Genomic DNA, 12,647 nt, shown 5'->3' with positions numbered 1-12,647 from the left:
AGCAGTTGGCTGCTACATTTTCCATGATGGGGGGAATCGGGGTTGGTTAGTGAAGTAGGTATACAGAAGCAGGAATAAAAAATGGTTTGAGGGCTTCCCTGGTGGCGCAGTGGTTGAGAGTCTGCCTGCTGATGCAGGGGACACGGGTTTGTGCCCCAGTCCGGGAGGATCCCACATGCCACAGAGTGGCTAGGCTCGTGAGTCATGGCCGCTGAGCCTGCGCATCCGGAGCTTGTGCTCCGCATCGGGAGAGGCTACGACAGTGAGAGGCCTGCGTACTGCAAAAAAAAAAAAAAAAAAAAGGTTTGAGGGGCCTTCCCTGGCAGTCCAGTGGTTAAGATTCCACGCTTCCACTGCAGGGGGCACATGTTCAATCCCTGGTCAGGGAACTAGGATCTCACAGGACACTTGGTGCGGCCAAAAAAAAAAAGAGTCTGAGAAAGAATTCTAAGGGGGTCTGAGTGGCTGGTTCTAGTTGTCCTGAGTCCCTGCTACTTTCCTGTCCTACGGGGCCGGAACACTCCAGAGTCTTTGTGATAACTTCCCCTTCATAATGAAAGAAGTTCATCCCCTCAGGGAAGGGAGCTCAAAATACATTGGGGCTGGCACTGCCAGAGAAACTGAGGCAGTGTGGGACTGGCTACCCAGTGGGTGGTGCTGGTTACCCCCATTCTTGTGTGGGGTGATCTGTAAGGCACTGGAAGGGCCCTGCCCTCCAATGGGTCCTTACAGATCCCACTCACCTGCTCACCTACCTCCGCCACACCCTGCCTGCCCTGGAAGTCCATACTCAGAGCACCGATTCACATGCTCACCAAATTCTGAGTGTTCCTGTCCACCCTCCCCACCCCAGACTCCCAGTCCCAAACCCAGGTGCTAGTAACCCCCTGGGTCACCCCGGGTGGGTCATTTCTCTCCATGCTTGTTTCCTCTTCCGAAAAGCAGTGTCCTCAATCCCTCTGGGTTTTTACCCAGCAACCCTTCCCTTCCTTTAGGTAACAGCTGCAACCTACCCCCACCCCCTCAGACCATGTGATCAGTAGAGCCAACTCCACCCCTGGCTGCTGGGATGGGTGCCAGAGCTGCCTGGCAATCAAGGCACCCCCATCCCCTAAGCTCGTAAGCCTTGGGGGCTGACAGGAGCCCACCCCCTGAGGGTTTTGTTTTGTTTTGTTTTGTGGTACGCGGGCCTCTCACTGCTGTGGCCTCTCCCATTGCGGTGCACAGGCTCCAGAGGCGCAGGCCCAGCAGCCATGGCTCATGGGCCCAGCCGCTCCGCGGCATGCGGGATCCTCACGGACCGGGGCACGAACCCATGTCCCCTGCATCGGCAGGCGGACTCTTAACCACCGCGCCACCAGGGAAGCCCCCCCTGAGGTTTTGCAGGAACAGATGAGTGCTCTCTCCTGAAATCAAGGCACAAGGGCTGCGTGAGCCTGGGACTGCCAGGGCACCTTTGTACCACGTGGAGAAAATCCACCTGAAGGAAGCCCACAGGGCTTAACAAGATGGAGAGAGAGAAGGATGGAGAGCTGGAGTGACCCAGTGACATCCTTGAGCTCCAGGGTCCAGCTGAGCCTGAGTCCAGAACCAAACCTTATTATTGCACCTGTTTTCAGTTTGGTCTCTTGTGCCTGCAAGAGTCCTGGGTGGTAGTGTGGTGGGGAAGCTGCCTGGTGGGTGGTGGGGGGCGGAATCTCTGTGAGCTGCAAAATGCTCTGCTGGGTCAGAGGTCAGGGCTGTGAGACTCAGAAACAACAGGGCTGGGCCTAGGGTGAGGCAAGAGAGGTGACGAGAATTGAATGAGGGGGCCCTCTTGCCTCACCCTAACCTGGCTCTGCAACACAGCCCCCTGCAATTGCTGGGTTTGCCCCAGGGAGGAAGGGCAGCCTCACCCCTCGAGATGAGAGAAGGCAGCTTTTGCTGTCTCTGACTCCTAAGATGGGGTGTGTGCAAGAGCGAGCCCGGGTCTGGGGTCAGGAGGTCTGGTTCAAACCTCAGCCTGTTGCCCTGTTGCCTTGGCAAGTCCCTATGAAAATGGAATGGCAGCTGCCTCCATGTGTTCTCCCCCTTTCAAGGGGGGGGACTTTTTTCTCTCTTTTTTTTTTAATATCTTTATTGGAGTAGAGTTGCTTTGCAATGTTGTGTTAGTTTCTGCTGTACAACAAAGTGAATCAGCTATATGTAAGGAGGGGGACTTTTTTTTTTTTTTGCGGTACGCGGGCTTCTCACTGTTGTGGCCTCTCCTGCTGCGGAGCACAGGCTCCAGACGCGCAGGCTCAGCGGCCATGGCTCACGGGCCCAACTGCTCCATGGCATGTGGGATCTTCCCAGACCAGGGCACGAACCCATGTCCCCTGCATCGGCAGGCGACTCTCAACCACTGTGCCACCAGGGAAGCCCCCGAGAGGGAGACTTTTTAAATGGACACACAGCCACCCAGCTCTTCCCAGCCTCCCTTGCAGCTAGGAGTAGCCACGTGACTATGTATTGACTGGTGAGGTGTAAAGGGAAGTAAGAGGTCCAGCCAGCAGGAGTGTCCCTCAAAAGGGCAAGTGGCCTCTTCCACCCTCCCTCCACCCTGCTCCTCGGGACGCTGAAGAGCCCCCTCGGATGGCACCAACCAGGACAGCAGCCCTGCAGCAAGAGAGGAGCAACTCAGGTCCCCGAACACTGCATGGAACTGTCCACCAGGTCAGCTCTGGACAGCCTCCCTACGAACTGTACCGTGAGAAAGAAAAACGTTCTATTTGGTTTAAGACCCTGCTGTTTTGCATCTCTGTGCCTGAATTTATATCCTAACTGGTTCTCTACCCCAGGGAATCCAGTTAGTTAGGGGGGAGGGCCCAAGTGCTACTGGTTTCTAGTGGGTGGAACCCAGATATGCTCATCACCCTACCACCCAAAGAATGATCTGGTCCCAAAAGTCAGTAGTGCCACTGCTGAGAAACTGCTCTTTCCTCTTGGAGAGTCAGTGTTCCCATCCCCCAAATGGGGGGATATTGAACTATCATGTTTTTTATGAGGACCCAGTGAGATGATAGACATGATCCTACTGTTAGGAAAGGAGACAGTCCTGCAAAGATAGTCATGGAGTCTTTATTATTGAGATAAATTAAGATGGACGCCCCAAAGGAGGGGAGTGAGCAGGTTGCCAATCTATGTCCAAAAAGGAGGCAGTGGTGCTCCACAGAGAAGGAGGGCTCCAGGGTGGGCTTGGGGCCCCTGGTGCAGTGCAGGACCCAGAGGGGAGGGCAGGGGCTCCTGCCAGCGGTCTCAGCCTTGGGAAAGGGAAGGGATAGGGAAGTCCAGCCGAGGGAGGGGGATGGGAACTGCTGGTGGTCCCCACACTGCCCACAAAGCTCACCCCATCCCCATCACCTCCCATCCTGCCTGGGGCCCCCCACACACACAAACATGCTTCTCCTCCCCTCCGCACACCTGCCCCCAAACGTTCTCTCTCTCTATCACACACAGACACAGACACACACACACACCTCTTCCTCTATGGCCTCGCCCCTTGCACACCCCACCACACACACTCATCCATGCCAAGCCTGGGTCCAGAGTGGTAGGACTGGGCTGGGCTAAGCTGACATCCCTCCAAAGGGGGCCCTTTCCTTGGGTCAGCTTTGAAGCCTGGCCCATGAAGCTGTAGAGTCGATACCACTGGCTGGAGCGGGGAGCTGAGTGTCACCGAGGATCTGGTAGGGAATTGGGAGATCTGGAGGCTCAGGACAGGCAGGGGCAGCCATGCCTGACGCCGGGTGGAGGGGCAGGAGTGCTGGGCAGCATAAAGGCACTGGGGGGCCATGGGGCATCCCCGGAGCTAGGGAGGGCAGGTGTGGGATAAGCTGGCTTGACCTGGAGAGCAAGTCCTGGGCCATCAGCAGCGACATCTCAAGGCAACCAGGTGCCCCATTTCCCCACAGCCAGGGTCCTCCCAGAGTCCCTCCTCCTGGGAGGAGCCAGGCTGCGAGGGAGAGCCTGGAGGACCAGGGGTTCTCCTCCCTCTGGCCCGGGGTCTCCAGGCCGGGCGGGACGGGAGAGGGCACCCGGTGCCCGCCCCCCACCGCCAACAGAGCCGGTCAACTCAGACCTCGGGGCCCCCGAAGGCCAGGTTGTCGCGAACCATCAGTGTCTTGCGGAGGTCACGGTCCACCAGGGGGCGCTGCATGCGCCACTTGTGCGCTTCCTGCAAACCGGGCTCGAAGTAGTAGATACAGGCGCCGAAGCCCACCAGGATGAGGACAGAGATGAACAGGTAAACAGGCACGAACCAGTCCAGGAAGTGCGGCATCGCGGAGGCCTTGGCTGCTGAGACACGGTCGGTGAGAACCAGCAGAGAGGCTGCTTATCCCACCCACCCTCCCAGAGGGGGACCCGCAAGCTTCGCAGAGCCAGGAGGTCAGAGCTTCACCTTACGGCTGGGAAGACGGAGACCCTGGAGGGTGAAGGGCAGTGACTCAGCAGCCCCGGCCCCCTGACTAAGCACACAGCTGCCCCGACCACAGGGGCCCACCCAGCTCCTACTCGCCCTTCTACAAGGAAACTTATAGCTGAGGGCTGGCCCTGGCTTAGTCCCTCAACAGTATGTGTGCCCTCAGGCAAGTTGCTTAACCTCTCTGGGCCTCAGCATTGTCCCCTGCAGAAGGGGACGCTAACAGAGCCTTGTGGGGATTCAGTGAGGTGACTGACCCCTCAGAGCACTCAGTAAAGGACAGCTTGGGCCATGCCTCCTCTGAGCTGCCCCTCCCGGCTCTGACTGTGCATTTGCAGAGGCTGCCACTTGCTAGGCCCCTCACAGATGAGTGGGTCCCCAGCCACCCGTGCATCCTGGCTAGGTGTGGCTTAGTGAAAGCATGGTGAACAACCGCCCATCCCTAGGGGACCTGGTTGATATCAACAGGCTCTGCACAGGCTCCCGAATTCAGACCCATGCCTCATTTTATAATTAGAAGAGTATGGACACAGGTGCCAGCCCCAAAAGACTTGGACATTGGTTTCCACATCCGTAAAATGGGAGTGAAAACAGTATCTAGGTCATAGGGCTGTTGTGACTGTTAAAAGAGTTAATTTACGTAAAATGCTCAGAACCAGTGCCTGGCGCTTACCAAGTGCTACATAGTAGTTTGTTCTTAGTCTCTGGGCCTCAGTTTCCTTATCTGGGAAATGGGCATAGAAGTAGGACCCACTTCTTAGGGTCTCTGTGAATGTTTAACGAGACAATGCCTAAGGAGCATTTAGCATCATGCTGCTTGGTGCAGAATCGGCACTCAGTGAATATCAGCTATTGTTATTTCCAGTGTACCAAAGGTAGGGAAAGCAGGAAAGTGGAAGCTAGCAGGTTTAAGGTGCTTCACAAGTTTTACATACACCCAGACTCTTTAGAATGGCCCAAAGATGCCCACATCTGCTCTCTGCCAACCTTGCCAACCTCATCTCCCACACTACGTGCCATCACAGGGAACCACCTGTCAATCACCTATGTGCATCTGCATGTTATACAGTCTACATCTTTGCATATGCTTTCATTTTCCTTGGAATGTCCTTTGCATTCATGTTCATGTGGCAAACTCCTATACATACTTCAAAAGCCACACCACAGGTTATCTCTTCCAGAAATGGAATAAATCAGGGCCTATTTAACCCACCCTCAGACCCTTCCTGAGGAGTGAGAAAGGGGTAAGGTGAGAAGCCCCACTTCTGCCTGTCAGGCAGGGAGACCACAGTCAGAATGCAGTGACAGACCTTACAAAAGGCCTATGGGGTAGGTGTTACTGTCCACATTTTACAGATGAAGAAACTGAGGCCCAGAGAAGTTCACTAACTTGCCCTGAGTTGCCCAATTGAGAAGTGACAGAGCTGGACTCCAACCCCCCAGTGATGTCCTGAGGTTTGATGGGGAAAATACCTGAATGGAATGAAATGAGCAAAGGCCCACCTTGTCTTCTAGGGAGGGGAGAAAAGGGATGGATGGAATGACCTCCAGGGCAGGCTGAAGAGAAGCTCCAGCTTTTCAGACCTCTGTCTCCAAGCTCCAGCTCCTCTTGTCCCTCTACTGCCAGGTGGGTCTACGAGGTGGGCTGTGACCCCAGGGGAGGGAGAGATGCTGCTTCCCAGTCCTGCATCCACCCAGAGCCCCTCCCCTGCCCTCCAGGGTCCCCACTGGCTGTTCTGAAACACAGTGTCTCAAGGTGCCCTATTCTCCTCATGGAGAAATAAAATGAAGAGTGTGCTAATGACCCAAAGTCAGGGTTAGGGCAGTGTCCTCCTAACCATCTGCCCTTCTGTAGAGCCAAAGAGAGGGTTAAGAATTGGTTGGTGTGGCCTGGGTTTCGGGGGAGGTGGAGAAGGGGACCTACAAGCAGAAAGGCTGCTCCAAACTAGCCTGACTGAGGCCAAGTGATTCGTGCCCCCTCCCCTGGCCCCACCCAGGACCCCAGCCTCCTCTGAGCTTAAACACGAGAATGGGGGACTTGGGCAGAGCAGAAGCCATTTCAGCTGCAATGCTGTGGGCCTGCGGAGCAGTGTTCAGGGTCTCCCAACCTCTCCAGCCCTGTGAACAAAATCCCAGGCATTCTGGGGCAACTGAGGATCCCAGACCTTCTCCTGGCTTCTCAGAGGACTGGCTTAGCTGAAGCAAAACATTCACTGGCCTTCTGTGTGACCTTGGGCCCCTCCTCACCCTCTCTGAACTTCCAGGGTTCCCTGCACAGTGACGGGATGGGGGCAGGGGCTATCAGATGATCTATAAGGAATTTTCTAGCCCCCATTCCAGCTAAAGTCCCATCCAGGACAGTGTGAGGGTTGCAGAGCCCCTCTCCCTGCCTCCCAAGCACCACTCAATCCTCCACCCCGACCCCCGTGCCCGCAGACCCACCTCATGCCCTGCAGATGCCTGTTCCGGGGGCTCCGGGCTGAGCACACAGCCTCGGCCTAAGCAGCTCAGCGTCGGCCCATGGACTCAGTCGCAGCTGCTGTTCCCAGAGATGCTGCCATCTGCAGCCGCCCCGGGTGCTGGAAGCAGAGAAAGGGCGAGGCCAACGCCCCCTACGGGAGACAGAGTTTCTCAGGCCCAGGGGCTCCGACTGGGCCAGGAGGGGGCAGTCCTGGGCTAGCTCCGGCAGCCTGTACCTTTCCCTGCCCATTGGAGACCCTTCTCTCTGCCCCCCACCCTCAGGATAGCGGGAGGTGGGACCTGCCTTAGCCAATCAGCAGCCTGGCAGAGCAAGGGCTTTATCCTCTGTTGCCCTGGCAACCAGCCTTCTCTTCAGGATCCCTTGCACTGTGCACATGGTACAGAGATGACAGGCAGAGCAGGGTTGGATAAATTCGGGACAAGTGGGAGCCACCCAGCAGGCTGCTGGACCCCACAGCTACGAGACCTAGAGAGGAAGTGGCCCCTACCAAGATAACTAGGAGGATTTGGAGACTTGCCATTTGAGGGTAGGGAGAGATTGGGGTCCCTGACACGTGGGTAGGACACAGAAGCAATGACCAGTAGAGCCAATGAGGGTCATGTGTTATAGACGGAAGAACCAAGACTGAGATTCTGGACACATTGGTCCAATGTAGCATTTACCATACGCCAGACACTGCTTTCAGTGCTTTATATATTTATGTTAAATCATTTATTGGTCATCCAAGGTCACATGGCAAGAGTCTCAGTGCCAGCGTCGGAGCCCTAGCCTGGGCTGCAGGCGCGCTCGCAGGGGCTGCCCTCCTGGTTCTGCCTCACCAGCCCCGGAGGCCCCCTGGCTAGGATACAGCCTGATATAGTCATGGCTCCCAGCCATGGAGCCCTCCCCACCAGGCCAGGACTGGGCCCCGCATCACTTCATCTGGTCCTCCAGCTGGTTAGTTGTTGAAGCCCACTTTGGGGTTGAGGCAGCTTCGTCTCAGAGACGTGAAGCTGCTTACCCTCTCCTTCTTCAAGGTCACTCAGCTTCTCAGTGACAAAGCCAGGACGTGTGCGGGGGTGGGCTGGAGGTGAGGGTCCACCTCCCAAGCCTGGGTCCTCCCTCCTATGCTAGAGACAGAGTGTTTGCAAAGTTTCAGAGGCCCAGTGAGCATTCCATAAACAGCAGTGGTTATCGTCGCAGGAGGAGAGAGTAGCCCCAGAGGCCCACGGGGTGGGGAAGAGCCTTCGAGGAACCATCTCCCTGGGGAGTCCATTCCCAGAAACTGAGGACACGCAGGTGGCAAAGGCTATGGGTAAAATGGCTTTGGGTCTCTGGGTCTCCCACCCCACAGACACCCTGCCATCTGTGGGACCATCTGGGAGTCCTGGGAGTGTCCTCTCCAGCATATGTGGGCCAACGGGAGTGAGTTTGAGTTTCCAGAGAGATTTTTATTAAGATCTAAGGTACATACAGTAAAATACAAACCTTAAGTGATGAACGTTTACCTGTGTATACACCTTTGCAGCTGCCACCCAGACCATGTCTAGGATATTTTCATCATCCCATACAGTTCCCTCCTGTCTCTTGCCAGTCATTACCGCCTTCCAAAGGCACCCACTGATCTGATTTCTGTCACCATAGATTAGTTTTTCCTGTATTTGCAATTCACATAAATGGAATCTTATGGTATATGCTCCTTTGTGTCTGACTTCTGTTGCTTAGCACAGTGCTTTTCTCTGCACTGACAATGTTGCCTTACCAATGTACCACAGCTTATCTGTTCACCACTGAAGGACAGTTGGGGCATTTCCAGTATTGAACTATGATGAGCAAAGCTGGCAAAGTGCCGTTGAACAGTTTGGAGTGGGAGAGCAGAGAGGAGGTGGGGGAGGATGAAAGGGGCACAGAGAAACTTTTGGAGGTAATGGATACGTTCATTATAAATTGATTGTGGTGGTGGCTTCCTGGGTGTATATTTATATCAAAACTTACCAAATTGTACACCTTAAATATGTGTAGCTTATTATGTGTCAATTACACCTCAATAAATCTGTTTTTAAAAGTGATAAACAGGGGACTTCCCTGGTGGCGCAGTGGTTAAGAATCTGCCTGTCAGTGCAGGGGACACGGGTTCGATCCCTGGTCCTGGAAGATCCCACATGCCGTGGAGCAACTAAGCCCGTGCGCCACGACTACTGAGCCTACGCTCTAGAGCCCTCGAACCACAACTACTGGGCCCGCGTGCCACAACTACTGAAGCCCGCGCGACTAGAGCCTGTGCTCCGCAACAAGGGAAGCCACCGCAATGAGAAGCCCGTGCAGCACAACGAAGAATAGCCCCCACTCGCTGCAACTAGAGAAAGCCCGCACGCAGCAACGAAGACCCAACGCGGCCAAAAATAAATAAATAAATTTATTTAAAACAGTGATCAGCAGCCCTTAGATATTGTTTTAGCCACGTGATTCTTTATTCACAAAAAAGTTTATGGGAAGCTCAATATGTAATAGAGATGAAGCCAGAGCTGCTTCTGTTAAATGGTGGGGTGGGGTTTCTGGGCCCTACGTACTCAGCTTCTCCCCTGCCCCTCACGGTGCCCCTGAGGCATCTCCCCAGGGTTTTGCAGAAGTCAGTTTGAAAAACACTGGCCCAGAGGGTCTCTGATGGCCCTGCAAGTTCTGGGTGTTGATGATACAAGAACCTCCAGGCCTGGGTCTGGGCTTCCTGCCAATCTCTACACTTCATCACAGTATGGGTCTTACACTCAACTATTTTCTATTGCACTACCTATGGGACAAGCACCAACTCACCTGACCCCTCAGCCAACAGTCACCTCCCCAGCAAAGTGTAATGGGGGCCCCCCAGGGAGCCTTAATGCACCTTCATCTGGGCTCCAGCTGCTCCCCGTGCTGGCTGTCACCCACTGTGCTGCCTTCGGTGGTTGTTATCTGTCCGTCCACCACTGAGACCTCTGTGCCTGGGTCACAGTGTCCAGCACCAGGCCTGGCCCAAGGCAGGCACTCAGCACAGGTTGATTGAATGGGCCTCAGCTCAGCCCCTCCTGGACTGTGCTGAGCAGGGTCCAAGGTCTTTCCTTGACTCTCTAAAGGCCTCAGTCACCTGGCCCTCCATCACCTCTCTAGCTTCATCTCCTGCACTCCTCACCCCACGTGCTTCAGCCAATGGCCTCCTTGCTGCTTCTCAGAAGTGTCAGGAATGCTCCCCACTCGGGGTCTTTTTTTTTTTTTTTTTAGTGTGTCTACTGTTGCTTTTTCTTTTTCTTTTTTTTTTTTTATTAGTTTCTGCTTTATAACAAAGTGAATCAGTCATACATATACATCTGTTCCCCCATCCCTTCCCTCTTGCATCTCCCTCCCTCTCACCCTCCCTATCCCATCCCTCCAGGCGGTCACAAAGCACCGAGCTGATCTCCCTGTGCTATGCGGCTGCTTCCCACTATCTATCTACCTCACGTTTGGTACTGTATATATGTCCATGCCTCTCTTTCGCTTTGTCACAGCTTACCCTTCCCCCTCCCCATATCCTCAAGTCCATTCTCAAGTAGGTCTGTGTCTTTATTCCTGTTTTACCCCTAGGTTCTTCATGACATTTTTTCCCTTAAATTCCATATATATGTGTTAGCATACGGTATTTGTCTTTCTCTTTCTGAGTTACTTCACTCTGTATGACAGACTCTAGGTCTATCCACCTCATTACAAATAGCTCAGTTTCGTTTCTTTTTATGGCTGAGTAATATTCCATTGTATATATGTGCCACATCTTCTTTATCCATTTATCTGATGATGGACACTTAGGTTGTTTCCATCTCCGGGCTATTGTGAATAGAGCTGCAATGAACATTTTGGTACATGTCTCTTTTTGAATTATGGTTTTCTCAGGGTATATGCCTAGTAGTGGGATTGCTGGGTCATATGGTAGTTCTATTTGTAGTTTTTTAAGGAACCTCCATACTGTTCTGCATAGTGGCTGTACCAATTCACATTCCCACCAGCAGTGCAAGAGTGTTCCCTTTTCTCCACACCCTCTCCAGCATTTATTGTTTCTACATTTCTTGATGATGGCCATTCTGACTGGTGTGAGATGATATCTCATTGTAGTTTTGATTTGCATTTCTCTAATGATTAATGATGTTGAGCATTCTTTCATGTGTTTGTTGGCAGTCTGTATATCTTCTTTGGAGAAATGCCTATTTAAGTCTTCTGCCCATTTTTGGATTGGGTTGTTTGTTTTTTTGCTATTGAGCTGCATGAGCTGCTTATAAATTTTGGAGATTAATCCTTTGTCAGCTGCTTCATTTGCAAATATTTTCTCCCATTCTGAGGGTTCTTTTTTGGTCTTGTTTATGGTTTCCTTTGCTGTGCAGAAGGTTTGAAGTTTCATTAGGTCCCATTTGTTTATCTTTGTTTTTATTTCCATTTCTCTAGGAGGTGGGTCCAAAAGGATCTTGCTGTGATTTATGTCATAGAGTGTTCTGCCTATGTTTTCCTCTAAGAGTTTGATAGTTTCTGGCCTTACATTTAGGTCTTTAATCCATTTTGAGCTTATTTTTGTGTATGGTGTTAGGGAATGATCTAATCTCATACTTTTACATGTCCCTGTCCAGTTTTCCCAGCACCACTTATTGAAGAGGCTGTCCTTTCTCCACTGTACATTCCTGCCTCCTTTATCAAAGATAAGTTGACCATATGTGCGTGGGTTTATCTCTGGGCTTTCTATCCTGTTCCATTGACCTATCTTTCTGTTTTTGTGCCAGTACCACACTGTCTTGATTACTGTAGCTTTGTAGTATAGTCTGAAGTCAGGGAGCCTGATTCCTCCAGCTCCATTTTTCGTTCTCAAGATTGCTTTGGCTATTCGGGGTCTTTTGTGTTTCCAAACAAATTTTGAAATTTTTTGTTCTAGTTCTGTGAAAAATGCCAGTGGTAGTTTGATAGGGATTGCATTGAATCTGTAGATTGCTTTGGGTAGTAGAGTCATTTTCACAATATTGATTCTTCCAATCCAGGAGCATGGTATATCTCTCCATCTATTTGTATCATCTTTAACTTCTTTCATCAGTGTCATAATTTTCTGCATACAGGTCTTTTGTCTCCTTAGGTAGGTTTATTCCTAGATATTTTATTCTTTTTGTTGCAATGGTAAATGGGAGTGTTTTCTTGATTTCACTTTCAGATTTTTCATCATTAGTGTACAGGAATGCCAGAGATTTCTGTGCATTAATTTTGTATCCTGCTACTTTACCAAATTCATTGATTAGCTCTAGTAGTTTTCTGGTAGCATCTTTAGGATTCTCTATGTATAGTATCATGTCATCTGCAAACAGTGACAGCTTTGCTTCTTCTTTTCCAATTTGGATTCCTTTTATTTCCTTTTCTTCTCTGATTGCTGTGGCTAAAACTTCCAAAACTAATTTGAATAAGAGTGGTGAGAGTGGGCAGCCTTGTCTTGTTCCTGATCTTAGTGGAAATGGTTTCAGTTTTTCACCATTGAGGACGATGTTGGCTGTGGGTTTGTCATATATGGCTTTTATTATGTTGAGGAAAGTTCCCTCTATGCCTACTTTCTGCAGGGTTTTTATCATAAATGGGTGTTGAATTTTGTCGAAAGCTTTCTCTGTATCTATTGAGATGATCATATGGTTTTTCTTCTTCAATTTGTTAATATGGTGTATCACGTTGATTGATTTGCATATATTGAAGAATCCTTGCATTCCTGGAATAAAC

General features: G+C 51.8%; 1 protein-coding gene across 1 annotated transcript; it reads right to left on the bottom strand.

Moving 5' to 3' along the window:
• Window positions 1-4,093: 4,093 nt before the first annotated feature.
• On the bottom strand, window positions 4,094-4,300 carry SMIM45 (small integral membrane protein 45; the record flags this gene model as incomplete). The annotated part of the gene is made up of 1 exon (XM_082636115.1): window positions 4,094-4,300. One exon carries the CDS (start codon window positions 4,298-4,300, stop codon window positions 4,094-4,096), a length of 207 nt encoding a protein of 68 aa, XP_082492241.1.
• Window positions 4,301-12,647: the final 8,347 nt, after the last annotated feature.

Source organism: Mesoplodon mirus (assembly GCF_964341445.2).
Source record: "Mesoplodon mirus genome assembly, chromosome: 11".
Classification (NCBI taxonomy): domain Eukaryota; kingdom Metazoa; phylum Chordata; class Mammalia; order Artiodactyla; family Ziphiidae; genus Mesoplodon; species Mesoplodon mirus.
Note: the sequence above shows the minus strand (reverse complement) of the source record. Positions and strands in the feature narration are given on the sequence as shown.